General features: G+C 43.9%; 1 protein-coding gene across 17 annotated transcripts in view; it reads right to left on the reverse strand.

The window, feature by feature from the left end:
• The window catches only part of DNM1 (dynamin 1), a 130,415-nt gene that overhangs the window by 38,525 nt on the left and 64,946 nt on the right, over nt 1-26,944 (reverse strand). For 13 of the 17 annotated variants that reach the window (XR_014521573.1, XR_014521574.1, XR_014521575.1 and 10 more), the window contains exons 11-15: nt 24,251-24,337; nt 23,415-23,485; nt 21,292-21,343; nt 19,155-19,166; nt 11,445-11,558 (exon numbers count right to left, since the gene is read on the reverse strand). Coding sequence is in view for 12 of the 17 variants with exons in the window: in XM_083485818.1 (XP_083341944.1) it covers nt 11,445-11,558; nt 19,155-19,166; nt 21,292-21,343; nt 23,415-23,485; nt 24,251-24,337 (336 nt within the window). In the remaining 5 variants the exon portion in view is untranslated. The remainder of the gene's footprint in view (nt 1-11,444; nt 11,559-19,154; nt 19,167-21,291; nt 21,344-23,414; nt 23,486-24,250; nt 24,338-26,944) is intronic. The other 4 variants (XM_083485823.1, XM_083485824.1, XM_083485821.1 and 1 more) reach the window with 1 other exon arrangement.

The raw sequence follows: 26,944 nt of genomic DNA on the forward strand, positions 1-26,944 counted from the left end.
TCCCACCTCCCTCCCCTTGCAGGAAGGTAGGGTGCTCTCTTCTTGGGTTTGCAGTGGGGGGTGCAGACCACAGAAAGTGAGATGGCAGGAGATTTTCGGCTGGCACTTGTTTGCGATGCAAGTTTTAGCGGGTCACAGTGAAGCAGCGTTAGCTGTCTACTAAGTACCAGAGATGCTTGCCATGAAGGGTTTGAATAGTACAGTGGTACCTCGGGTTACAGACGCTTCAGGTTACAGACGCTTCAGGTACAGACTCCGCTAACCCAGAAATAGTACCTTGGGTTAAGAACTTTGCTTCAGGATGAGAACAGAAATTGCGCCGCTGCGGCACGGCGGCAGCGGGAGGCCCCATTAGCTAAAGTGGTACCTCCGGTTAAGAACAGTTTCAGGTTAAGAACAGATCTCCAGAACAAACTAAGTTCTTAACCCAAGATGCCACTGTGGTGAGACTGGAGAATTCAGTATAAGTTGCATCTTCAGCTGAAAGCATTCGTTGTGTTGAGCTATTTCAATTGCTTTTGTTGGATCTGCTCATTGTACACAGTCCCTCAGTTAGTTAAGAACTCTTCTGGGGGCTTCCTAGGATGGGAAGCTGGAAGCTGGCAAAAATGCTGCTCATTTTTTAAAAAGCATCAAAAGGATTCTCAGAGCTCTCAAATATTGTTTCAATATTTACTCTGGCACCTTTCTGCAATTTCGGGACGAATGTGGAAGAAAAGGGCTTATCCACACTTCCATGTGGTCCACATTTTATTCTGTTTGCCCCATGCTTTCCGGGCATGGTTCCGATAGGCTTTTTGTTTGCCCTGCCGCTTTCCCCAGGAAAATCCACTCTTTGGTGCTGAACATCAGTCTGCAGAAAGCCCAATTTACATATGCTACAATTCAGCATTAAACAGTGGGTTTTCCCTCTGAAAAGAGCATGAGGCAAATGGAAGTGTGAATGAACCGAGAGAGAGAGAGAGAGAGAGAGAGAGAGAGAGAGAGAGAGAGAGAGAATCATGGAAGATGGGGAAAGATTTAAAAGGAAATAAGATGAAGGGAAAGTCACGACGAGTGCCAATCAATATGAATTGCTGCCATGTTATCTGCAAGGGATTGAGAGTCAGAAAACAAAAGTGTGCTCTCGTACCTCAGAGGCCCTGTGTTTTCATGGTGTGGGCTTTCCCAAACATCAGGCTCTTTCATCGGATGCCTGAAGAACCCCTGGAATCTGGGGGAAGAGGCTGCTGCTCCTTCTGAGACCATTCCACAAGAAATAAATCAGAGCCCTGAGAAGCCGCAGCAGTTTCCTCCCCTTTTTACCTCTTATCTGGGATGAGTTTTCAAGGCAGAAATTGAAAGCAGGGAAGGAAACAGTGATAACATTCGGTTCATCCACTAAACTCGCTGGAGTTACTTCTGTCTTAATGACTGATGATGAAGTTCAAGAGGCAAAAGGGAGACAAACTAAGGAAATGAGAAAGCATTTCATGCTGGCTGTGGAGTGAGTGTTCCCCCTTAAGTGGCTCTTGCAATAAACAAGAGGTTTATTTTACCCAGCTGTCGTGTTTGGATCCCTGCCCCTGGGCTCCCTTTTAATCTTGCAAAAATTGCAGAACTCTTTTTGAATGGTGAACGATGAAAGTTTAAATTAGCTTGTGTTCACTGTGCCTAAATCCTGTCACCTGAAAGAAAAATGGATGGGAGGCAAGATTCATTCCACGTTTTTCAATAACTGGAGCACCAAGTGAAAAACACAGTGAGGTTTTGATTTTCACTCGATGGAGGCAAGGTATAATTTGGGACAGGGTAATCTAAGTCAGTTTTCAGCGTCAAGGCCAGGGCCTGGTACCCAAACATACGGAATACAAATAAAAGGGAGAGCAGCTTTGGGCATCTACAGAGGGCTTTCCGTATACAGTGGTACCTCTAGTTATGAACTTAATTCGTTCTGGACCTGAGACTGTTCTTAACTACCGGCGTGCTTTCGCTAATGGGGCCTCTTGCTGCCGTTGTGCCGCCGGCACACAATTTCCGTTCTCATCCTGGGGCAAAGTCCTCAACTTGAGGTAACTCTTCCAGGTTAGTGGAGTTTGTAACCTGAAGCATTTGTTACTCGACGTACCACTGTACTGCTTGGTAGTCACACCAGACCCTCAAACATCCAGCAGCTGCATTTTAAATTGCATTTTAGCCTGTATTTTAAATTGGTTTCCCCCCACCTATTATGTTTTTACTGTAATTTTTAGTGTTGTTAGCTGCCCTGAGCCCAGCTCTAGCCGGGGAGGGTGGGGTATAAATAAAATTTATTATTATTATTATTATTATTATTATTATTATTATTATTATTAATTTCCAATGCGGAGGGGCTGGCTTCAGCTGCAGCATTTCCTGAAGAAATTAAGCCCCAGGAGAAAGTCACAAAACAGAGATTCCTACAAAAATATGCCTAACCCCCACCCCACCTCAGAGGGTTTCAGTGATGGTAGGCCAAGGCACAGATGCATACCGACTCAATGCAGAGACAAGGCATAGATTAAAAACGCAGATAAATCAAACAGATGCTTGATGAATGTGGCTATTATGCAGAAGGGTAAAATGTCCACCCTTCTTAGTCATTCACACATCATCTTCTTAAGTTCATTTAATATGGATTAGCAACTGCCCATTAACATGCCTTAAGCTCCAGTCAAAGAAGGTTAGAGAGTAGGAAAAAGGACGGATCAGTGCCTACTCCCTTCCAGCCATGTGCTGGAAGTAGTGGACTGTCTATTATGGTATTCCTAAAACGGTGCAACCCTATGCACTCAGAAGTAAGTCCCATTTAATTCAATGTGGTTTGCCCCCTGGTTAAGTGGGGCAACTTAGACTAGAGAAAACGTTGGTGATGGGCTTAAAATAATAATAATAATAATTGTGCACATCTATGGAAGATTCATCAGTGGCAACTAGCTCTACTGTTCAACAGACACTGAAGATTAATAACAAGCAAAAGGCTGAGTCAGAGAGGTCACTGGGATGAATCAGCTAGCATATCCCTCTTCTTCTCTGCCTATCAACCTCTCTGCCTATCATTAGGCAGGCACCCTCACTGTATAGGCAGCTCTCCCATTTACATGCACAACGGTGTATACGCACATTGTGCTGAACCTGGAAGTGATCCAGAAACATCATAAAGCCGTCACTGAAACGTCACTAAAATTGCGGAACAGGGGCAGGAGTGAAATGGGGTGTTTGCAGACTTTTTCAATGGGTTTCAACTGTACGCGATTTCACTGATGCCTGGGAACGTGACCCCCGCATAAATGGGGGGCTACCTGTACTGTTTAAATGCGAGTTGAATACTTTTTAAATTTTAGCATATAATTTTGTTATGCACAGCTGTTTTTAAAGTTTTCCTGTTTTTATTATTGATAATTATTTTGTGTTATTTTGCAGGCACTGCATTTTTTAAATTAAGCAGTATACAATTCCCCCCCCTACATAAAATAAATACACTTTACAAATGTTTTGTCCCCACCGACAAACACACACGTTTTCTGAGCAGTGGGAAAATTAGGGCAGCCCTTCCAGCTGAGTTAGGGTCCAGTTGTTAGGTTTTTGCCTCCCATTATGGCCAGTGGTCAGGGATGATGGGAGCTGTAGTCCAACAACATCTAGAGAGCTGCACCCCACTGCCTATTACTCAGAAGCAAACTGCCCCTAAACCAAAAGCAAGCTGGCAGCCGTTACCACTTCTTGTGGCAGTGTGTGCTATCAATTAATTGCATGTTGTGTGAAGGAATACTGTCCCGATTTTCAATCCAACTGATTTACTTATGTTTGGCGGGGATGCGGGAGAGTGGCTGCTCCCGGACTCTGGAACTCCCTCCCTGGAGAAGCCAGACTGGCTCCCTCCTTGCTGTCCTTCTGCCAGCAGGTAAAGGTGGCTTTATTCTGGCAGGAATGTGGGACCTGACTGCTTTTAAATGTGTTGTTCTATTTTTACTATCTGTATTTTAATAGATTTGTTTTTAAATGATTTTAATTCCATTATAGTTTGTTTTATAACAATTATATTTTAGATTTCTATGTTTTATCTGTGATTGTTTTAACTTTTGTAAGCATGCCTTGAGTCCTGTCTCTGGGTAAATGTGGAGTATAAAATAAAACAACAACAACAACAAATTATTTGTTAAATCTATATGAATGGAATGCTTTTAAAAAAATGATACCCCACTTTTCCATGCAAAATGCCAGATTTTCACTGAGCCCCAAGTTCTAGTGATATGAGAGAGGGAGAAAATTTTCACTTTATAAGAGCCTCTTATAAAACAGCACCACTGGATACTGAGGGCATCTCATGAAGAGAAACAACTGGGCAGGTGAGATCACCCCACTTGGTCAACCCACTGGAAGCAATCGGTTCCTAGCTGAAACTATTGCTTCAGCGAATCTGTTGCACTATGGCTCTCTACAGATCAGGGATCCAGCCCGTTGGGAGGCTGACAAAGGAAAAGAAAACAGCCAAGAGAATCCAAAAATAAGAGGGGCTCTTGGACGTAGGGCAGTGTAAGGAGTCGGCTTTCTGCCCCTGCTTGGCAAGTCTAACCCCATCCATTTCCCCATTGCACACCATCAGCCACTCCTTTCACAGCAGGCAAGAACCCCATCTATGCTAAGACTTTCGTCCCTTTAAGACCCTTTTACATTCCAACCATTTCCTTCAGCGGGGGCGGTGTGTGTGGGGGGGGAGAGAGAGAGAGAACAAGGCAGCTTTTGCGGGAAAAGGCCGGGTATTTTGCTAATGGGGCCCAGATGTTTTCACCACCTAGTCTGGTTGCCCAGCTCCACTGCAACAGGGTGGGAATAGGCTGAGCTACTCTCAAGCAACAGAAGTACCTTGCTTGACTCAATGGCCAAACTTGCTCTGCTTCTCTTGTGTAGAAAAAAGCAGCCCTTTGGTTTAGCCGCCACAGAGAGGTTGGGACAAAAAAAGCACAACATAACCTTATGAAAGAGGGGGTGTGGGAGGGGGGTTCAAGCCCCCTATTGTGCATATGTGCACACACACATACAAATGCACACAGCCCTCAAGAGATAATTCACTGAATCCTCAATATGTTAATTTAAAAAAACAATAAGGAAAAGGCTTTGAACTCCATTAGGCTGGGTATTAAATTGGGTGGAGGGGGATTCCAAAACAAACTAACCTGATATTATTATTATTATTATTATTATTATTATTATTGGAAAGGTAAAGGTACCCCTGACCGTTAGGTCCAGTCGCAGATGACTCTAGGGTTGCACACTCATCTCGCTCTATAGGCTGAGGGAGCCAGTGTTTGTCCGCAGACAGCTTCCGGGTCATGTGGCCAGCATGACTAAGTTGCTTCTGGCAAACCAGAGCAGTGCACAGAAACGTCGTTTACCTTCCCGCTGGAGCGGTACCTATTTATCTAATTGTACTTTGACGTGCTTTCAAACTGCTAGGTGGGCAGGAGCTGGGACTGAACAACGGGAGCTCACCCCATCACGGGGATTCAACTTTCTGATTGGCAAGCCCTAGGCTCTGTGGTTTAGACCACAGAGCCACCCACGTCCCTATTATTATTATTATTATTATTATTATTATTATTATTTCAATGGCACCCTTCCTCTGAAGATCACAGGGCAGCTTACAATATAAAAACACAAAAATGCATACCACAATAACAATCAATAACAACAGCACACCCCACATAGTTTAAAAGGCTATAGATTTTTTAATTAAGCAAAGGCCTGCGAGAAGATGTTTATGACTGGCGCCTAAGTATATACCTGTCTTCCTGCCTTCCTGGGGACAGTATCCCACAAACAGGGAGCCACTGCAGAAAAGGCCCGTTCTCATGTTGCCGCCCTGCAGACCCCTTGCAGAGGAGGCACACGAAGAAGGGCCTCAGATTATAATTGCAGGATCTGGGTCATATGTGGAGACTGTCCTTACAGTATTGCGTTCCTAAGCCATTTAAGGCTTTATAGGCCCAGAAACTAATTGGTAGCCAGGGTTGGCGTTATATGCTCAAACTGTCCTGCCCCAGTGGGGAACCTGGCTGTTGAATTCTGCACCAGTTGAAGTTTCTGAACTGTCTCCAGAGGCAACCCCACATAGAATGCATTGCAGTAATTTAACCTAGAGGTTAGATCTATACCTCCTGGGCTAATGTACATATCAAGACACAGTTATCTTTCAGAATTTGCAGTTGACCGAATTTTGCAATATTGTTCTCAGCTCAAAGAAAAGTATCAAAATCCATTTTTTTAAAAAAATCTTATTTTGGAATTTTGAAATGCATGCACCAAGATTAAATATATACTTTATGATAAAATACATATCTATATATGAATTTAATTTTTCTGCAGATTTTTTTTAAAAATTACATATTAATATAGAGACTGGTCTGAACAGTTTTATGAATGAACACATGTGAAACTGACACAGACCAAAACCTATCTATCCATTTATTATACTGCCCTATACTCATTGATCTCAGGGTGTTTCAAATCAGCCTGATCCAGCCATTCTCTCTCTCTGTGTGTGTATCTAGTCTCTAACATGTGTACATGAAAATGCATCGTTATGAACCCTAACGTACTCCCTGGCAGTGCACAGACTGCCATTTTACACCCTGAAGATCCTGGGTTATGCAGTGGAACCTTGGTTGTCAAACGCTTCGGAAGCCGAACAATTTGGAACCCGGAAGTGAATGTTCCCATTTCCGAACGCATCTCGGAAGTCAAATGGTGCGTTTCTCAATTTTCCCCATTCACTTTGCTGACAGCCCTTTGATCCTTGGTTCTTGAACGTTTAAGACAGGGGTCAGCAACCTTTTTCAGCAGGGGACCAGTCTACTGTCCCTCAGACCTTGTGGGGGGCCAGACTATATTTTTTTTGGGGGGGGGGGAGAACGAATTCCGATGTCCAACAAATAACCCAGAGATGCATTTGAAATAAAAGGACACATTCTACTCATGTAAAAACACGCCGATTCCCAGACCGTCCGTGGGTCGTATTTAGAAGGTGATTGGGCCAGATCCGGCCCCTGGCCTTAGTTTGCCTACCCATGGTTGAATGGTCTTCCGGAACGGATTACATTCGACAACCAAGGTTCCACTGTATTTCAAACAGTTGACTACATATTGTAGGTCATACAGCCTTTTCTGGTAATTCTTTAACTCATCACCCTGGCTTTTATATCGGTGGGGACCAGACAACTATACTGGAGAGTAACTGGACACAGCAAGAGCGTAATGAGAGCTAGGGGCCATTTCATACATGAGCGTAATGAGTCCCCCTCCGGGGTTTCCCCCAGCAGTATTCAGAAGCACCTCTTGCCTCCAATTAGGGAGAGAGAGCACAGCCATTGTGGCTAGTGGCCACTGACAGCCTTCTCCTCCGTGAAATTTGTCTAATCCCCTTTTAAAGCCATCTAATTTGGTGGCTATCGCTGCTTCCTGTAGGAGAGAGTTCCATAGTTTAATCATGCACTATGTGAAGGACATCTGTCCTCAACCTTCCAACCTTCATTTGATGCCCACAAGTTCTCCCCCTTACAAGAGGTGGAGAAATACTTTTGTCTCTCAATTTTCTCCATACTATGCATAATTTGGCAAACTTCTATCATGTTGACTCTTCCTCGCCTTTTCTCTAAACTAAAATGTCCCAAATGCTGCCACCTTTCCTCCTAAGGGAGTCTCTCCATCCCCTTGATCATTTTGCTTGGCCTTTTCTGAACTCTACAACGGCAGACGGAGTAGGGAGCCTTCGGCGATGTGACGGTGGTGGCAAGTCCTTGGGCAATGGTAATAAGATCAGGCAGGGGTGTTACAAATGTGTTCTGTTTTCACCTGTGAAATGCCAGAGGTTATGGCACTCTCCATGAACACTGGAGACAGCTGGCACCCAGGAGCACCCTTCATTGTAAAGCCAACAAGCTGAAAGACATGATCTGCAAAAAAATAATAATCCTAGGGCTCTCTATAAATTCCTACTAAAATATACTGCTTTGCTTCCAAGTGGAGTTCAGCTACAGACTTCCAAGTGAAAACTGCTTATGTTTCCCTCCAAAGAGGCCAAGGAGCGGGACCTATGAAAGAGGAGGGGTGTGTGGGTGTAGGGATATGGTGCTGAAGTGGAGCAGGAGGAGCGGAAATAAAAACATGTTCCCCCTTTCCCTTCCACTCTGGTTGAAACAAAGGCCCCTTTCTTCTGCTCAGCTCCTGCCCCATCAGCACTGCATTTATTCAAGGGATGGTGGCTGGCAGGTAGCTGCCTTAATTGGGCAATGCTGCCTCTCACCATCCATCCAGAAGGGAAACAATACAAATCTGCAGCTGGTATTCAGCCCGAGGGCTGCCCTCACCCAAGGATTAAAAGGAACTGCTATCCCCACACACTTCAGCCCCAACCACTGCAGCTGGAACTAGTTAAAATGGCTTATGTTTCTGAACTGCAGTCATTCCCATCACCTCTGAGTAACTGGGGGATTCTGGACACCTCTGGAATCCAGATGCAGAGGCCAATCCGACATCGAAACCCAATATTTGTGTCTCTCACACTCTCCTGCCTTCACGCCTAACTCTGAGGGGGATGGACAGTAAGGCCATATCAATTTGACAGAGATATGCTGCCTTGGAAGCTTTGTGTCGGCAGCAACGGGGGGAGTGACTGATACTGCAATACCTTTGATAACCAAAGTGCTACTAATTCATGCTTGCCCATCTGATGGATGGGTGAAGATCTCAGAAGGAAGGGGTGCTGTCTCAGGAGCTGCCTAACCAGAAATAAGGGCCATTCATTGTGTACAATAGCACACTGTTGGTCTGAAATGCAGCTATCCTTTATGATAAATCCATGTGGTTTGAAATAAGGAACATCTGGAAACATAGTACTCAAGTTACAAGGGAGAGGCCACTCTCCCCATTACTCCCTCTTCATCAGGCAGAACTGGAAAGGTAGCTAGGGGCCATTTCATACATGATGTTTTATTTACCTAAACGGATTTGGGGGAGGGGCAGGAATAAGTACACCATCATGTGTGAAGACAGTGCACTCATCTATTTCAGTTCCTTGGAGGGTCCTGCAATGGGAACAGGTGCATTTTTACTTGGCAAAAGAAGCTAAGAGCATTGAACCATGTTAAAGATCAACAGCAGTTTCACCGGGTGAAATTTACAGACTTTCAGTTGTTTGCAATGAGCAAATCAAAGAAAAGCCACTGAAATAGCTCAACACAACAGGTGCTTCAAGTGGTTCCCCCAAATTCAGCTGAAATTGCAACTTATACTGGCTTCCCCAGTCTCACTATTATTCAACCCCTTGAATGGAATCCCTGTAGATTTTGATAACAAACCTGATTTGAAATGGGAGTTGAATAATTTCGATTGCAACTGTACATGCTTGCTGAATATGCACATTTTCTGCAAACAAACAAACAATCTCTATAATCATACATCTGTATGCCACTCTCTCTTCAAGGCCCACTTTGCAGGGGTGTGCACATTTCTGTGCCTGTTACTTGGTTGGAGAAGTTCAGGAAAGTGCAAATCTTGGGTGGCTGTGTTTTAGTTCTCATAAAGTGCAGATTAGGGAGCTTTAAAATGCAAACCAAATCTAGTTTCTCCCCCACCCTTACTATAGAACCATCTCCCAGCCTTTATCTTCTTTTCTCCCTCAAACTGCCATTACCACCCTTTCAGCTGCCCTCAAACCCCTTCCTGATTGGCTGGGTGGCATTTCCTTGAACTCTTGACAGATGAGAGACTCAAGTAGGTAGGTAACCTATCTGAAGGGCTGCTATTTGATCACTTTATAGTAAAACGAAACCTTTGTAGTAAAAGGAACCCTCAGTCTGATTTCAAACCCCCAAACCTCCAAACCTAAGCTGGACAGAGGAAATCCTTGTTAGAGTCTGATTTATTTTCTACACATTCCAATCTGATTTATTAGACAGGATTTGGCTAGGGAATTTGCCTTGCAGAAGCAGACATTATTGCTCATTCAAAACAATACTTTTCTCTCTCGCTCGCTAAAGACTCGCTATACATTTTGAAATCATGAGATGCACTAGCTACTTCAAACCCTTGCATGGTCCATTTGTGTCCGAATTTCCCTCCCTCCCTCTCTCCCATGTGTGTGTAAATGTATCTGTATTTTATTTATTTTTACCTTATTAAAAATAAAATAAAACATCTAGCCCTCTGATCATCTACTGAGGGGATGCAGTAACATAAAACTTAAACAAGTGAAAATAGCACAATTCACAAAACAACTGAAAGAGGTTAAATATATTACAGTTAACATACAATCATAAAGCTGCTCTAAAGCTACGGAACATCTTTCTCCCATGGACTGGGGAAAAATAGAACCCCACAAGTGCCTGGGTAAATAAATAGGTTTTAAGCTGGTGCCAAAATGAGATAAAAGTCACTCCCAGAGGGGAAAGCATTCCAAAAAGGAAGACCCTGCTTTCCCAATTGCACAATGAACCTTTTGCCCAACGATGAATTCTGAGGAGGGTTACCTCTGACAATTTTAAAATGGGCCTGCTAAGCACCCCCTAGGGCAATCAGAAATTTGACCCTATTTTTTAAATAATTCAGAAATGGCAATAAACATTTTAAAAAAAACAACAACAGCATATGTATAATGCAAAAATGTTTTCAAAACTTACCCGCAAGAATGTCTAGAAGTCAAGTTTAAAGGAAGGGAGAGATGAAGATGTGAGCACACTAGTGAGAGTGAGATAATGCTGCCCTCTTCAAAAATTCAGTTGCCAGACCCAATAATTTTAGGTGCCAGTGGATTCTTCCACCTATCCTGATATGATTGACACCTCCCTTTTCAACTCATTCCTGTTGTGCTGAAGTTGGTTAGTTCACTTTACTGTGTGCTGAGCATGTCACATAACTATTTTAACACAACTTCCAATTCCAAGTTGGTAACTCCTCACAACACTTCCAGAAGTAGGTTAGAGAGAGGAAGTTCAGAGGCATGGAAATTCACACAACCAGCTCACAACGTTGCACATTCAAGCAGAAATTGACTTCACCATGTAATGTCAAAGTAGGGAGTTCAAGATTATCACAACTGACCCACAGACTGATTTGGGGTGAAATAGAAGGGGGAGAACTCATGGTAAGTTCGTAAGACCTGAAGTGTCTGATAAGCTACAACAATATATGGTGCTGCTGCTGATATTTTGTGGACTCCAAAAGTGGATCCAATGAGCCGTCAAGATTCTTTATTTTAAAATGTGTAACCCCTCTTTCTGAGGAACTTCCTCCACAAAGCTGCTTACAATATCCAGTAAAAACCAACTCCACCTCACAATAAAATGTATTTCTTAAAAATACAAAATACAGTACAACTAAACAATAAACCAGCATAAGTCCCCTTGATGGCAATTCAGAAGGCACAGAAAACACCAACAGAGAGTTCTTACCTCATCGTCCTTGTACCATGAGAGGTTCTCAGCCGTCAGGACGAACCAGTACTCTTTGGAGCCACCCTTCATGATGCCAATGTTGTTGATGGTGAGCCAGCCCTTGCGGATCACCTGTGTTATAAAAACGTATCATTGTTACGCATGCCAGCAGCTGACTCAGTGGATAAGAAGAGAATGGCATTACACACACAAACATAGCAGCATATCAAACAGCAGGGCTGGTCCAACAGCTGCTTGGATATCCTCTATGGAGGATGAACCTACGCCAGCAAACTGAGACCTGCTTAAAAACAGGAGAAAGAGCCAGACCAAGAAGGCAAGAACTTGCTTATCTTAGCTCATATATCCTCTGCCAAGAACACATGAGGAAGGCTCTAGGGCAGAGATCTATAGGTCTGCAGTGAAGAGCAACAAAACCTCTGATGCCTTTGCCAGACATCAGAAAACAAATCATAGTAAGAGGTCCAAGTCTGAAGTCAGGAAGGTACACACCATTCAGCAAGACTTGGAAGGGGACGTCTTATTGGGTTGCAAGGTGAGTATTAAAAAGACATTTCAAAAGACCAGAATCAAGGGCTATGGTGTTCCAGAATAAAATAAGAGGAACATCTCAAGAACAACAGACATCTGGGAGCCCCAGTTTTTCCATTCTTGATGGTGGGGATAAACAGGGCTCTGTGTACTCTGTAATTCAGTGCAAGTGCAGGGAACCCCTATCCTCACAACTCAGTTTTCATTTTGTCAAAGGAAATTTCTACCTGATATGACTACCAAAATAGATTTGAAAATGTGTTGGCAATATCCAGCCAAATCCCAGGAGTTATATCAGGATTTCCTGTGGTCATCGAAGGTGGTTTCAGGACCACATGCCACTCTCCTTCATACAAATTAAGTATGCAGAATTTGGCATCCCCTGACATATGCCATACAAGCTGGAGAGTTCAGCTTATCTTTGCATGGTACCTGTGTTGCTTTGGCACAGTTTTTTTTAAAATCTGCAGTACACACAACCGTGTTTAGACCCCACTCCGTAGCAAAGATTGAGTAGATCAAACAAAATAAAAAGAGGATTGCAATCAACAAACAATTGAGTTAATAGCATTTTTTTAAAAACAACAGTAAGTATCTGGAAGCAAAGGTGCATCTGGAATTGATATCCTGGATTTAATATGCGTTTGTGTGTGAGAGAGAGACAGAGACAAAGAGAATGAGAGTGCTGTACTTGGGAGGTGCGTTGTCACTACACCAAGAAACAATCAGCCTGCAGCAAACTACAGTCTGAAAAATCTTTTAGCATGAACCATCTGTGTTCCACGAGGAAAACGGAGTACTACAAAGACCAACACAACTGCTAAACTGACTGATTTTCTTTCTTTCTTTCTTTCTTTCTTTCTTTCTTTCTTTCTTTCTTTCTTGTGAAGACAATTGCACAACTACTGCCTCTCATTCTGCAACAGCAACACCACCATCAACATGTCTAGCTACATGAGTCTATGACACTCATGCAAGTTGTGGTAACGCTACAGTTAGTGGTTTGCCATGACCATGCCAATGGCCCCTGCATCCTCTCCTAGCACAAGGGGGGGGGCGGGAATAAGCCATAGTCCCTGAATTAACATTTGGTCTCAACTGAGGACTGTGGCTTGTTTCCCGCCACATAGCCGAGGGCTTCTCCACACTCACCGTTTGTCCACTCTTTTCCAAGCATAGGTCTGCACTTTGAGGCTCCATGTCTGGGTGCTCTTTCAGGTTTTCTGTGAGTTGCTGGATTCAGCTTTAAAGAGTGGCTTTTCATGGGGGAAGCTCTAGAGCAAAAAAGGGCACTCAGATATGGAGTTCTAAAGCACAGACTGCCTGGAAAGCATAGAGGAAAAGTAAGTGTGGATAAGCCCCAAGATGTAAAGCCAAGGTTTGGTCTTGGTTTCTTTGAGCAAAACAAATCATAGTCCCTGGACAAAAAGGCTTGTGGTTTGTTGTCCCTGCTTGCACTAGAGAGGAAATGAAGAGGAAGAGGAACCAATTTGCACATTGACAGTAAACAATTAACTACAGCTTACTATGATGTGTGCACTGGGCTGTTCATAAGGTAACCATGTGTCCTACTTTGCAATGGCAGGTTTGTACCGTATTTTGAAAGGCTGTCAGATGGCAGTCCTCTATTTGAAAGTATTATATATCTGAGGGTTGTCAAGTCCAAGTCTAGTTTAAAGATAAAGGAACCATAAAAAGGGAGAGGAACTTTGAAGTTGCCCACAATGGCTAGTTAGTAGAACCTGGTCAGCAGACTGAGCAGGCGCAGAAATTACCTGGTGCCTTCTCTACTATTGTAAGAGGTATCCTGTTTCTATTTAAATTATAGTAATTATTTCTAAATTTGCATTTGTACATATGAATTACCACATGCCAGCTTCTGTAATTCTTGAAGATTCTGTATTCTTGGATACCAGGCACTGTATTCATCCCCTTAATGCTTGATAAAACTTTATAATAAAGTTTTAGTGCAGGTATGAGCGCTCAAAACTCAAAGACAGCCTGAACATTTAATTGCCAAATTTCTTTTGCAAACCAGTTTTTTTTCCAAAAAATGGAACCATCACACTTTTTAGCACACCTGGATTAAAATTTAGCAGGGTTGCAAGGGAATAGGGAGGTGGGATAAACTTCTTTGGCGAGGCCACTCTGGTCCCTGGGTTATCATAGCTGTTATAAGGAACAGTTGCTCTGAAAACACCTGGAAGAAAAATCTGGAAGCCAAGAAAACTCCACTTGTTAAATAAAATAAATTCATCCAAGTATGCATGTGTGCCTCCTAAAGGCCCTGAATAAAGAGGGAGGTTTTTGTGGGGAGGGTTGTATTCGGATTCTTTCTTTCTTTAACTCATGGGATGTATTTGAACATTCATCTCTCACCTTAACAACAAGATAGCATACGAAGCTATAATTTGATGTTGGCTTAAGATCCTGGCTTGTTTTGAAGCCATTAGCCACAGTTTTCTGGTTCAGATAAAATGGAAAACTATGGTTAATTGAAGATTTCCCCCTGATTCAATGACTCCTGGTCCAAAAGTAGGAGTGAAGGGCCAGAATGTACAAACCATACCACTCTTATCTAGACTTTCTTTCTTCTTACTCCTCTTTCTTTATTATTTATTTCATCTTGGAGAGACCTACTTCTGCTCCCACTACACCCTCCTGGTTTTAATCTTCTTATTGATTACAGCTAACCCCCCCCCCCAGTTATACTCAGAAACAGACTAATTATTAACACATGAAGGGAAGCAACATTACAGAAAAGTAAACTTCACTGGAAGGAAAGCAGTATGAAGATGTGTAAGATATTACGGCATTACAATCACTTATTTAAATGAAGATTGTTTATTTGTTTACAAAGATAGTCAACTTAACTCAAAAGCTTTACACTGCCTCCCTTCCCTTGACTCGTCAATCTTCATTCGTTTTGCTATCTCTGTGACTTTGATGTCAGAGAGCGAGATCTCATGTCGGATCCCCCATTCCTGCTGCCATGGAAACATCTGGGGAGGCCTGGGAAATAGCTCAGATCCAAAGAACCCAAAGCTAACACGCCCCCAAACCAGGAGGAGATTTAGAGCAGCTCCCAAGCTAGTCTGAATTTCCCTTGACAAAAGAAAAAGTGCAGAGGAGTTGAAGGGCGATCCTTTGACCTCACGTCTGCCCCGCCAGTGAGACCTCAGCAGGGCTTTGGATGGGCAGTTAAACCAACTTCAGATTCCACACATCAAAAACATATAATTTAGGATTGCACAGTCATTGGATGAAAATATATTTCATAGTTAATCTTTAATTTAGCAATGCACAAATCATGCAACACCACAATTTATCTTTTCAGTTTTTCCATCGTCTATTTAACCTACATGTGGAATAAGGTATCAGCAAAACGCATGTGTTTGTACTGGTTCCCTTTAAGGCCAACAAAGGAGAATTCCACCATATCTTTTGCAAACCTTTGGACCTAGATGTCATCCTTCCACATTTTAATGTGAAACTATTTCCTGACCTAACTTCTAGTTCTAATAAAATGTAAGGGACTCCTTTGTTGCCTTGGAATAATTTCAAATCCAGGTCACAGTGGTTCTCATTTCTGGTTGAAATAAAATCCCTTAATGGGAAATATTGAAATAAATGGAACAGACTCATGATTCATTTGAAGCCCTAGTTTTTCTAGGCATCCATTTCTTCCCTGCTCCACTTCAACAAGTATTGTCAAGCCATGTGCACTCAAATTGAATTTATTCCCAGGCAAGTCTGCTTTTTCCTATTTATAACTTCACTGGTGTTTTAAATGCACAGTGTATTTGTATGCTTGTTGTTGTTTAGTCGTTTAGTCGTGTCCGACTCTTCGTGACCCCGTGGACCAGAGCATTTGTATGCTAGTCTATATTAAAATATGGTTGCATCTTTTAGTGGTGAGCTGCTCTATACTTGCAGCTTGTGGTGTGACTTTAAGCAAGCATGCCTAGCATCTTTGCCTAAAATCCCTTCACACGGCAACATATTGCACTTCAGCAATTGGATTTTCAGTGCTTACAGCCTAGTGGATTACTGCGAAACCAGCTTCCCATTTGCTGCATTACTGCTGCAAGTCCTTTAGGAAGCAGTTTCCTTCCTCCAGGCAAGAGTGAGCCATCCAGGCTGCCCCAATTATTGCTCTGTCCAGCCATGAAAACTGTGGAACGAAGGATGCAGTTGCCGTCCAAGTGCATATAAAGAGTTAGGTGCACAGGAAACAATGGGACACAGTCCTTTCCACCAAACTACAGGAAGCAATGGCCACAATAATTCTGGTATTCTCTAAGCAGAAAACACGAAATTCTGCAACCGGAATTAAGAATCTCTCCAGCCACTCCATGGCACGGCCTATAGCAGACCTGAGCAACTTAAGACTGAACACAGCTTCAATAGCCATGTATTGCAACCTGCTATCTGATTGACAGCTGTCACGTTCGTTTTTCCGCCCAAGGCAGCCAGCAACAGAAAGAGGGTTACTGAGCCACCAGACATGGCTGGTATGTACTGCTGGCTGAGTTGTAGAAGCCAAACTTATAGGAACAGCATCCTAACAATCCAGAGGATATCTCTGGTCTACCTAATAGCAGACTACATGCGATAGCAGCAAATCTATAATTTTGGACAGAACCTTATTGCTAATCACGTTTAAAGGAGGCAGGTGTTGGGGGGTTAGTTTAAACCCCCAAGGGGTACAAATGTAAGGGAGGCAGAATCCTCTTCCCCATCTACTAGTCTTCTTCAGCCCACCAGGGGTCCTGTGTCCAGTTTTGGGCACCACAGTTAAAGGACGATATTGATAATCAGTGCTGCATAATGGTTAGAGGGTTGGACTAGGAGCTGGGAGACCAGGGTTCAAATTCCCACCCAACCATGAAGCTCATTGGGTGACCTTGGGCCTAACCTACCTCACAGGGTTGTTGTGAGGATGAAATGGGGGGGGGAGAACCATGTACACCACCTTGAGATCATTGGAAGGTAAAAGTGGTATATAAATGTAATAAATAAATAAAATAAAATAAATGTGGAGAGGAGGGCGACCAAGATGATCAAGGGTCTGGAAACCTATCACTGCCTGAAGTCCACTTTCCTTGCACCCATGACCTGATACCAGAAGTGAGCTCAAGTGGGAGAAAATTGCTTGGGAATTCAGTAACCCGTGCTAGAAACCCTATGGGTACTCTAAATCACACCATCTCCCTGTTAGACATGATTATGTTTCTGTAGTTTAGACCTGAAGGTGACACCACCTATTATGCAGCAGACATGATTGCTGTAGCAACAATGGCATTATAATGGTTTCCCTCCTGCAAACACTGTTGACAGGTGAGTGACGTACCTGTGACTTTAAGCCAGAGGAGAGAGGAGGCAGATCAGGATCTACTGGCAAATCACTGAACTGCAGGAGATTGGTAAGGTTTTCTAACTTGCAGTTGTGTTGTAATAGCAACAGCCTTTTAAATGTGTTTGTGGGAGGGGGAGTTATTGTTTAGCTGTTTCTGTTTTAACTATTTAATTGTGTTTTATCTCATGTTTTTATCTTGTGAACCATCCTAAGATTTCTACTATACTAATAATTTTATTACTTGTATTCCACCAATCTGACTGGGTCGCCCCAGCCACTCTGGGCGGCTTTCAGCATATACAGAAACATAATAAAACATCAAGTGTTAAAAACTTCCCAATACAAGGCTGCCTTCAGACGTCGTCTAAAAGTTGTGTAGTTCTTTATCTCCTTGACATATGAAGGGAGGGAGTTCCACAAGGTGGGTGCCACTCAGTGCTTTTTTTCTGGGGGAACACAGGTGTACGCATGCCCCTAAACATTTTGTGAATCTAAGTTTGGCCTCATTGAGGGGCAGTATTTCAATATGAGTAGGAAAATGAGAGTACCCCTAAACATTCTTTTAGGGGGGGAAGCACTGGTGCCACTACTGAGAAGGCCCTCTGCCTGGTTCCCTGTAACTTCGCTTCTCGCAGGGAGGGAACCACCATAAGGCCCTCGGAGCTGGACCTCAGTGTCCAGGCAGAACGATGGGGGTGGAGACACTCCTTCAGGTATACTGGGCCAAGGCCGTTTAGGGCTTTAAAGGTCAGCACCAACACTTTGAATTGTGCTCGGAAACGTCCTGGGAGCCTATGTACGTCTTTCAGGACTCGTGTTATATGGTCACCAGTCACCAGTCTAGCTGCCGCATTCTGGATTAGTTGTACTTTCCGGGTCACCATCAAAGGTAGCCCCACGTAGAGCGCATGGCAGTAGTCCAAGTGGGAGATAACCAGGGCATGCACCACTCTGACAAGACAGTCTGCAGGCAGGGAGGGTCTCAGCCTGTGTACCAGATGGAGCTGATAAACAGCTGTCCTGGACACAGAATTGACCTGCGCCTCCATGGACAGCTGTGAGTCCAGAATGACTCCCAGGCTGCACACCTGGTCCTTCAGGGGCACAGTTACCCCATTCAGGACCAGGGAGTCCTCCACACCTGCCCGCTCCGTCTCCCAAAAAGAGTACTTCTGTCTTGTCAGGATTCAACCTCAATCGGTTAGCTGCCATCCATTCTCCAACTGCCTCCAGACCCTCACTCAGGACCTTAACCATCCTCACTGATCTCGGATTTAAAGGAGAGGTAGAGCTGGGTATCATCCGCAGACTGATGAACACCCAACCCAAACCTCCTGATGATCTCTCCCAGCAGCTTCATGTAGATGTTAAAAAGCAAAGGGGAGAGGACGAAACCCTGAGGCACCCCACAAAAGTGAGAGCCCAGGGGTCTGAACACTCATCCCCCACCACCACTTTCTGGACACAGCCCAGGAGGAAGGAGCGGAACCACTGTATAAAAGTGCTCCCAGCTCCTCTAGACAGTCAAGAAGGATACCATGGTCAACAGTATCAATTGCCTTTTGATGAAGGACATTATATAAATCTAATGAATAAATCTAATAAATAATAATAATAATGAATAACCGTTTTCACTCTGTTCACCAACTAGTGACTTTTGCTCCCTCATTTTCTGTTCTGCCGGACATAGTATTAGGGTTTACTGTACTTTGTGTCCCTGCCCCGTCTGCAGCCAACGGAGGCATCCCAGCTTTTCCCCAGATGCACCTAAATTAGTACTTGTTAGCACTGCACATTGAGTGGCCTTTTTTACTCACCAGGATCTCATCCTGCAAAAAGAGGGCCATAGCAACAACAGCAGCAGCAGCAAAGACAGGAGCAAAGAAAGGAGAAATCATTACTCAAGAAAGCGGGAGGAGGAGGAAGAAACTAGGCTCCAAAAATAAAGGGGGAGGGGGAAAAATATAAATATATAACAAAACCAAACATTTATCACTAGAACCTTTTGCTAAATCAGCACTCTAGTTGCAAAAACAGCAAAAAGACCACATCACAAAACAAAACCTGCTTAGGTAAACGGGAGGGGGGGGGGAGTTTTGTTTTGGTTTTAAAGCACCTAAAAGTGAAACAGACTGAACAGGTCTGCAGGGCCTCGTCCTCTCCCACTTGGGTGGTATAAAGTGCCTGGCCTTGCCTGAGAAGCAGTGAAGAAGTAGCATTTTCAGAAAGGGCCTTGGGCCTAAGTCCACCTAGTGGTAGGTCTGAGGTTACATTCATGCTACACATTTATATGTATTTTATACCCCTTTAACTGTCACGGCTTCCTTTAAAGAACAGCAAGAATTGTAATCTGGCAACTGTGTGCTGAAGGTTCCTCCAGCAGAAAGTGGAACCTTTGATCACAGGGTTGATCCCTCAGCAATAGGGGGAAACAATACTGTGTTTTAAACACGCCGTAAATGGATGTTTTGTCCATAGCTGTCAACTTTTCCCTTTTCTTGTGAGGAAACCTATTCAGAATAAGGGAATTTCCCTTAAAAAAGGGAGACGTTGACAGCTATGGTTTTGTCCCATGGTGACACAGGGCTGCGGTGTAGGAAGTTCTTTACTCCACCCAAATGGGGCCTGAAAATTTCCAAACTCATAAGAACTTTAGAAGATTGAATAACACCCCAGATGGTTCCTTTAAAATGCAACCTTTTCAGCGTTGGATATCTTGTTCTCACGTAATTCTTTGGATAATAAAGGTTGTATATAATGCTAAATGTACGCAGAGAAGACCCACTGGAACTGAGAGACATGACATAGGCTTTGTTCACATGGCTGTTTATTCGATTTCCATGACTTTTCTCAACTGTTCCACATTATATTTGAACTTTCACACTTCAAACATCCACTTCCAAAACTAGTGGAATATAGTGGAACTATAATGGAATACAGTGCATGTGCAACACTCAGTTGCACAATTTGCAAAAGGATTCTTTTCTGGAATCAAATAACATGGAAATGAGCACTAAATTTGTACTAAATTCTGCTTTTGTTCCAGAAGCGGCTTTTGAGTCACGTGTAAGCTCAAGTATTAATGCAGAACTTAACACTTAGAGAAAAGTCATGGAAATGGAATAAACTGTCATGTGAATGCAGCCTAGCTTAGGTCCATTAATTTAAGTGGATCAACTCTACAAAATAGTTGTATTTGGCTACAACTCTAAGCCTGTGAGAAAGGACCATGCTGCTCTTAATTTTTGTAAAGTGCAGAGCAACTTTAGAAATTCAGTAATAAAAACCAAAACCACAATGAGCACAGCTGTTATTCTATTATTACTATTAATATTATGCTCTTTGGCCACATTGAAGTCAATCTGAAAATATAGTTATGGCTAAATTCAGTCCTACTCATTTCAGTAATACTTATTCCCAGGTGGGTGGAAAGAATTAAAGCCTAACTTTGTTTGGATCCTATCAATTACCATTATTATTATTATTATTATTATTACTGACACTATCACCATCCACAAGGTTATCCCTCCATACACCATGCAGAGACAAGTATACAACTACCAGTGAGGTATAAGACTGGAACAAAAGTGGGTTGTTTTCTTCTTAAAAAAAAACAAAAAAAACCATTAGGAAGTGTGTATCCAACGATTAATTCAAGAAACTTATTTCGGGCCAACCAGTGGAGCTAGCAGGCAACAATACAATTAAAGCTTTATCTGATTAACTTTACTAATGAATATTAAAGCTCTAATGAGGATTACCCTCCAGGACCCCCCTACCACCCTGGGTATGGAATATTTTGCTTCAGTGAAATGGGTTCGATGAGTTGACATTTCAGTTCCTCCTGCCTTCCAAGATGTGTCAGTGAAACTTCCATTGCCTCCTGCAAAGCAAAGTGAATATCCATCTCAAGGCTTTAAAATGTGGCCCAAGGTAGCCACGAAAGGGGCTTACCTGATTCCCAGCTGTTTTCTTCTTGCTCATCTGGCTACTCCTTTGCTGAGCACTGCATGAGAAATTAAAAAAAAAAAAGGCTGAAGACGTTTTTCTTTTCTTTTCCAGTTTTGACTCTCTTGGGATGGCTCATATGAATCCAGATTTCTTGGCCTCTGCTTGAAATCCACGCTTAGCCTGAATTGCTCTCTCGGGTGGGTGGGGGAGTTTAATTTTTATCCCCCCCCTCCCCACTCCTTCTGTGATCCTGATGAAAACACCCGACACACACACGAATACACACTGTAGGTATTATTCCCAGGAAAGAAGTTCTCATTGCCATCACTAAGAGAACTCAGGTCTTGCAACGCTCTTTCTTAAGTGGGTAACTGCTACTAATTCTCAGCACACAAGGTTCTCTGCTTGTGAAATTTAGGATACAGTGGTGCCTCGCAAGACGAAATTAATTCGTTCCGCAAGTTTTTTCTTCTTGCGAGTTTTTCGTCTTGCGAAGCATGGTTTCCCATAGGAATGCATTGAAAATCAATCAATGCATTCCTATGGAAACCGCCTTCAGACCAGGTCCGGGGACAGTCTGTCCCCCGACCTCTTCTGAAGGCTGGGGGGGGAGGGCTTTTCTTCCCACCGCCAGCCTTCAGAAGGCTGTTCTGAAGGCTGGGGGTGGGAAGAAAAGCCCTTCTCCCCACCTCCCGCCCCACAAGCTCCAGGGACAGGAGGGCTTTGCTGCCGCCCGCCAGCATTTTAAAAGCCCCCGCTGTCCCGGGGGCTTTTAAAATGCTGGGGGTCGGCAGCAAAGGCTTCGCTGCCGCCCGCCAGCATTTTAAGATCACCCGGGACAGCGGAGAAGTCTCCGCTGTCCCGGGAAGGCAGGCGGGGGGGGAGCAAAGACTTTTGCCCCCCGCCGGCCTTCAGAAGAGGTCCTGGACCTCTTCTGAAGGCCGGCGGTGGGCGAAAGTCTTTGCTCCCGACCGCCAGCATTTTAAAAGAGGTCCCCGGAGATTTCCCTATGGGCTTTCTTCTTGCGAAGCAAGCCCATAGGGAAATTCGTCTTGCGGAACGACTCGAAAACGGAAAACTCTTTCGTCTTGCGAGTTTTTCGTTTTGCGAGGCGTTCGTCTTGCGAGGCACCACTGTATAAAGTGCTGTGCAGTATTATAACTGCTATTTCATGGGACTTCTAAAAATAATAATGGAAGAAAGGATATATTTACACATCCCAGGTGTCTTGTGCAGATGAGACTGTCACTTTTTACCAAACGTGCAAAGGAGCAGAAAAATATGGGAATTACATTGGTAAAACTACAGGCAAAATACATCACCCAGCTCACCACAAAGAACAAAACCTGGTATAATATTGTATGGAGTTCTAGAAAAACATGAACAAAGGGCTCATCCTCACTTCCTGTGCCTAGAAAGCATGGGTATGAACAGTTTTACACATGATCTGTGGTTTCTAGGCATGGATTCGAGTGGTTTTGCCTTTGTCCTGCCACTTCCCCTTAGAAAACCTGCTCTTTGATGCTAAATCAGAACAAACAGCAATTAGCAGGAAACCTGCTTGCCATTCATTCCGATTCAGCCCTAAACCATGGGTTTCCCCAGGGGAAAGCAGCAGGGCAAATGGAAGTGTAGATGAGCCCAAGTCTTGTGGCACCTTAAAGCTGTTTAAGAGTTCATGGGTTAGGATCTACTTCATCAGATGCATGAAGTGTATTCCTGAGCTGATGGCAGAAAAACTCGTGGCAAATGCAATGCAGAAGATAAAAACCATAATTAATCAGAAAATGAAAACCATAATTAAACATCTAGAATCATGTTTTCTTGCAGGTCTAATTGTGCAACATGTCACCGATACAAAAATACTGCATTAGTGGCGGATTTAGTCTGGATTGTCCACACATCCTTCTGCGTTATTAGTTCTGTCATTGTATGATTGCCATCTGTAGGGGTGACCCTCTTGCATGACAGCAAAACAAAAGTGGGACAACACAGTCTGCCCAGAACATTTTAGTCTTTAAGGTACCACAATATTCTTTTATCCTTTTTGCTGCAACTGATGAACACAACTGCTACTCCTCCAGGAAAAAAAAAACCCATGTCATCTCCTCATTGCTGGTACTTACTTGGCAAATCCAATAAAATCTTCATGGTTTGTGTTCATGTAGGCTAGTTCAATATCTATCAGGAGCATGACCTGGGAAGATAAGATAAGAAAGAGAGGAATGAAAAAGGTGAACCAGTTACTTGCTGGATTACTGCAATGTGCTCCACGTGGGGCTGCCCTTGGGGCTGGTTCGGAAGCTCCAGCCGGTACAAAGTATTGGTGGGGATATTTGGCTGACAACATGTGACACCCTTGTTAGAGCATCTTCGCTGATTACCCACCAAGCCAGGTTCAAGGTCCTTGCATTTATTAAAGCCCTGAACAACTTAGGTACTGGTACTTCAGGGACTGCCTGAACCCTTCTATCCCAGCTCTATCACTGAGGTCATCTGCAATAGCATTGCTGGTCGTCCCCCAGATTGGCAAGTCTCATTTGACAACAAGAAACCCAGCCTTTAGTGGCATCAGCCCAGGACTGTGGAATGCTCTGCCAATAGAGACCTAGTGGGCACCTTCTGCCTCAATTTTTAGACACTTACTGAACACCTTTCTATCCCATCAGCCCCAGGCTTTGCAGAGCACCACCGGCTACTGCTCTTCCTCACCACTCCTGCCACCTCCTTGTTTGAGAGGCAGAGAGGTGGCCAGGCAGTGGCATCCGCTGGTTGTCCTTCTCAGCATCACCAGGGTGAAAAAACAGTTTGTGACACTGAAGAAGAGGAGCAGATCTGTTTGTGAGAGAGGGTGGGGGAGAGAAGGGGGCCCTTTCAAGATCTTAGCCCTTGGCAGATTCCCATCTGTGCTCGAGGCTGGTTGTGTATGTGTCTGTGAAATGAGAATCCCCTCCACACGCACCTGATCTTTGGTTCTGCTCTCTCGATCGCGGATGTGGGTTGTAACAATTCGTTCCATTTCCTCCCGTAGGTGTGGGTATTGGCTGAGCTGCACAGGAAGAGAAGTGGGGAAGAACATGTGCATATGGGGAAATATAGGGTGGATAGAGGCCAGGAAATTACTGCTGCTACCACCACTGTTCAGTCCTCATCAGGAGATCTGGTCGTTGGGATGGGGTGGGATAGGGGAGGTATAGAAAAGAAAAGTAGCAGAGAGATTTTCCAAGTTCCAGCCATGATACAACATTTGCTCTTCTTTACATCTTAGTCAGCATCTTGGTCTGGTTTGACATGTTTGAGAGGCAGCTTTGCTGGAACTAAATCCCCCTATTCTCACCAGCAGGAAATGTTTAGCAGAACAGCCATCTGTCAGTGTGTCTTCTTAGGTTATTCTTTTGGCCTCCAGGTCTGAATTCATTTTATTTGAGGGATGTTTGGAGTCTGGGCTACATGGCCAAGTTTCAGCCTCCAGCAGGGGTAGCCAACATGGCGCTCTCCAGATGTAGCCAAAATGGCAGCCTCCACCTCCCAACAGCCCCAACCAGCAGGGCCAATATCAGGGGTGACCAGTGTTTCAGTCCAACAACATCCAGAGGTTACCACATTGATTACCCCTGCCCTACTGTGTAAGGCACATAGTAGATTCTCTGCAGAAACTAAGTATGAAGATACAAAATCTTAAGAAATGGCATCTGATGCCTGACCTCATCTCAGGATGCTACAAGCAGTGGTTGGTACAATTTAGTCAGTACAGTAATCATTAACCTGGACCACTCAGTTAATTCCTAAATTAAAGCCACCAGGATTGAAGACTACCTGGATGTTATACACTATTGGCCTGTAGCTGTCTATACCAACCATCTTTAACCCGGAATCTTCCAGATGTTTGGACTCCAGGTGTGCTGGCTGGGACTAATGGGAATTGTAGCCCAGCACATCTGGACAGCAGTAGCATTCCGTTCAACACCCCCAGTTCTGCTGGGACACCCGTGGAATCAGTAAAGCCACCACAATTTCTGATCTAATCCCTGGGCGCCCCAATTTCTCCCTGTAAGAGGACAGGGGCTGCAGAAGCAGTTCCTAGGATTGGCAGTGGTGTTGGGAAGGAGGCCTGCTGTTTGTTTTCATCCACTCAGGGCAACTCTGCGGCAGCATTTTCCACAGAGACGAGGAACTGCCTCCCGCGCTGCCAGTTCCCAGCCCCCACAGCCCTAATGGGCTAGGCTGCAACAGTTAGAATTGGTGGGAGGCACTACTGAGAGAATTCCCACCTCAGGGGCTTAAAGTGGGGGGGGGGCAGTTTCATGGGAATTTGCATTTAGGAATGAAAAAGCCTGGGCATCCCGAGAGGGACTTAGGGCTCTGCCTCACTATCTGGGTGATGGGAAGGGACTTCTGGACAGGCTGCCCTCGTGCTACCTGGGTAAATCGAGGGCCCAGAGACGGAGGCGTGGACATGTAGCCTGCACCTCGAAATATGTTTATTCTGCTCTCTCTTTCAGTTGTCCTTCTCCAACCCTGATAAGCAGTGGTGTTTTGGTGTGCAGTCCTGCATGAGTCACCTGACTTGCACAGAATGTGGCATCAAAGGACATCATCTCAATTTTCTTCTCGGGAATGTTGGAAGATATGCAGTAGGTTGGTGCAAGCTGTTTTACACTCTGATTGTAAGTGTAAGGAGAGGAATAGCTAGTTGTGATTACCAGTGGTGAGATACAGGCATTATGCACATGCCGAAGACACTCTCCCTTATCATTACTAAACTCTAGCACTGGAAATAGTTTTTGCACAGTTCTTTAGGAGACAGAGACCTAAAGGGCTACGCCTGATATTAATGTCTGGGTAGATCCTTGGAGAGGAAAACAGCATCTAAGCTGCTAAAATCATAAGAAATACTTTTGCTCACAATAAGGCCCGAAGCACCTGTGCACATGTCAAAACATTCCCCAATTAAAAACAAAGCAGAAGAGTATGTAAAGTTTAAGGTGATCTACACAGATTGAGTGCTTTGCTGTTTTCTTCATTCCCGAAAAGCTGGATATTGTGAGCAGCTTGGGGGGGGGGGGGATGCAGAAGAGCAATGCTTTGTAAAAATAAAAAAAAGTCTGATGAAAAATGACAATTTCAGAGGAAACATCTAGATCAGAAGCACCAAGAGATTTGGTATTAATAAAGAGCTCCAAAGTCAGTGTGCATTTTACATACTTTTTTGTGCTTTTTGTTTGTTTTTTAACTTGTTTTCACCATCTTTTGAAGGGATTGGTGTGAAACTTGGGCCTTTCTAAGGCTCCAGCACCCATCAAGCTCTGAGCCAAAATGCAATGGCAAACTGAATGATTTAGCAGAGGCTGTTTATATGATGGCTCAAGAGAATCAGATGCAAGATGCACCTTTTCACAAAGTTGATGCACTAAGGGCTGATCCACACTTTTACACTTGGTATAAAGAGCCCAGAGATTCTTTAGTGAGAACTTTACTGAGAACCCTACCTGAAAGACCCACCTAAATTCTGATATCTTATTGAGGGTTTTTTTGCCCTGGAGTTTTCCCGTGAAAACTTGCTCTTTAGCCCACAATTGGAGCAAACATCTATTCGGGTTTTCAGCAGATTGACATTTGCTACAATTGAGTGCTAAAGAGTGGGTTTTCACAGGGA

The sequence above is a fragment of the Podarcis liolepis genome, assembly GCF_965112155.1.
Source record: "Podarcis liolepis genome assembly, chromosome: Z".
Lineage (NCBI taxonomy): Eukaryota > Metazoa > Chordata > Lepidosauria > Squamata > Lacertidae > Podarcis > Podarcis liolepis.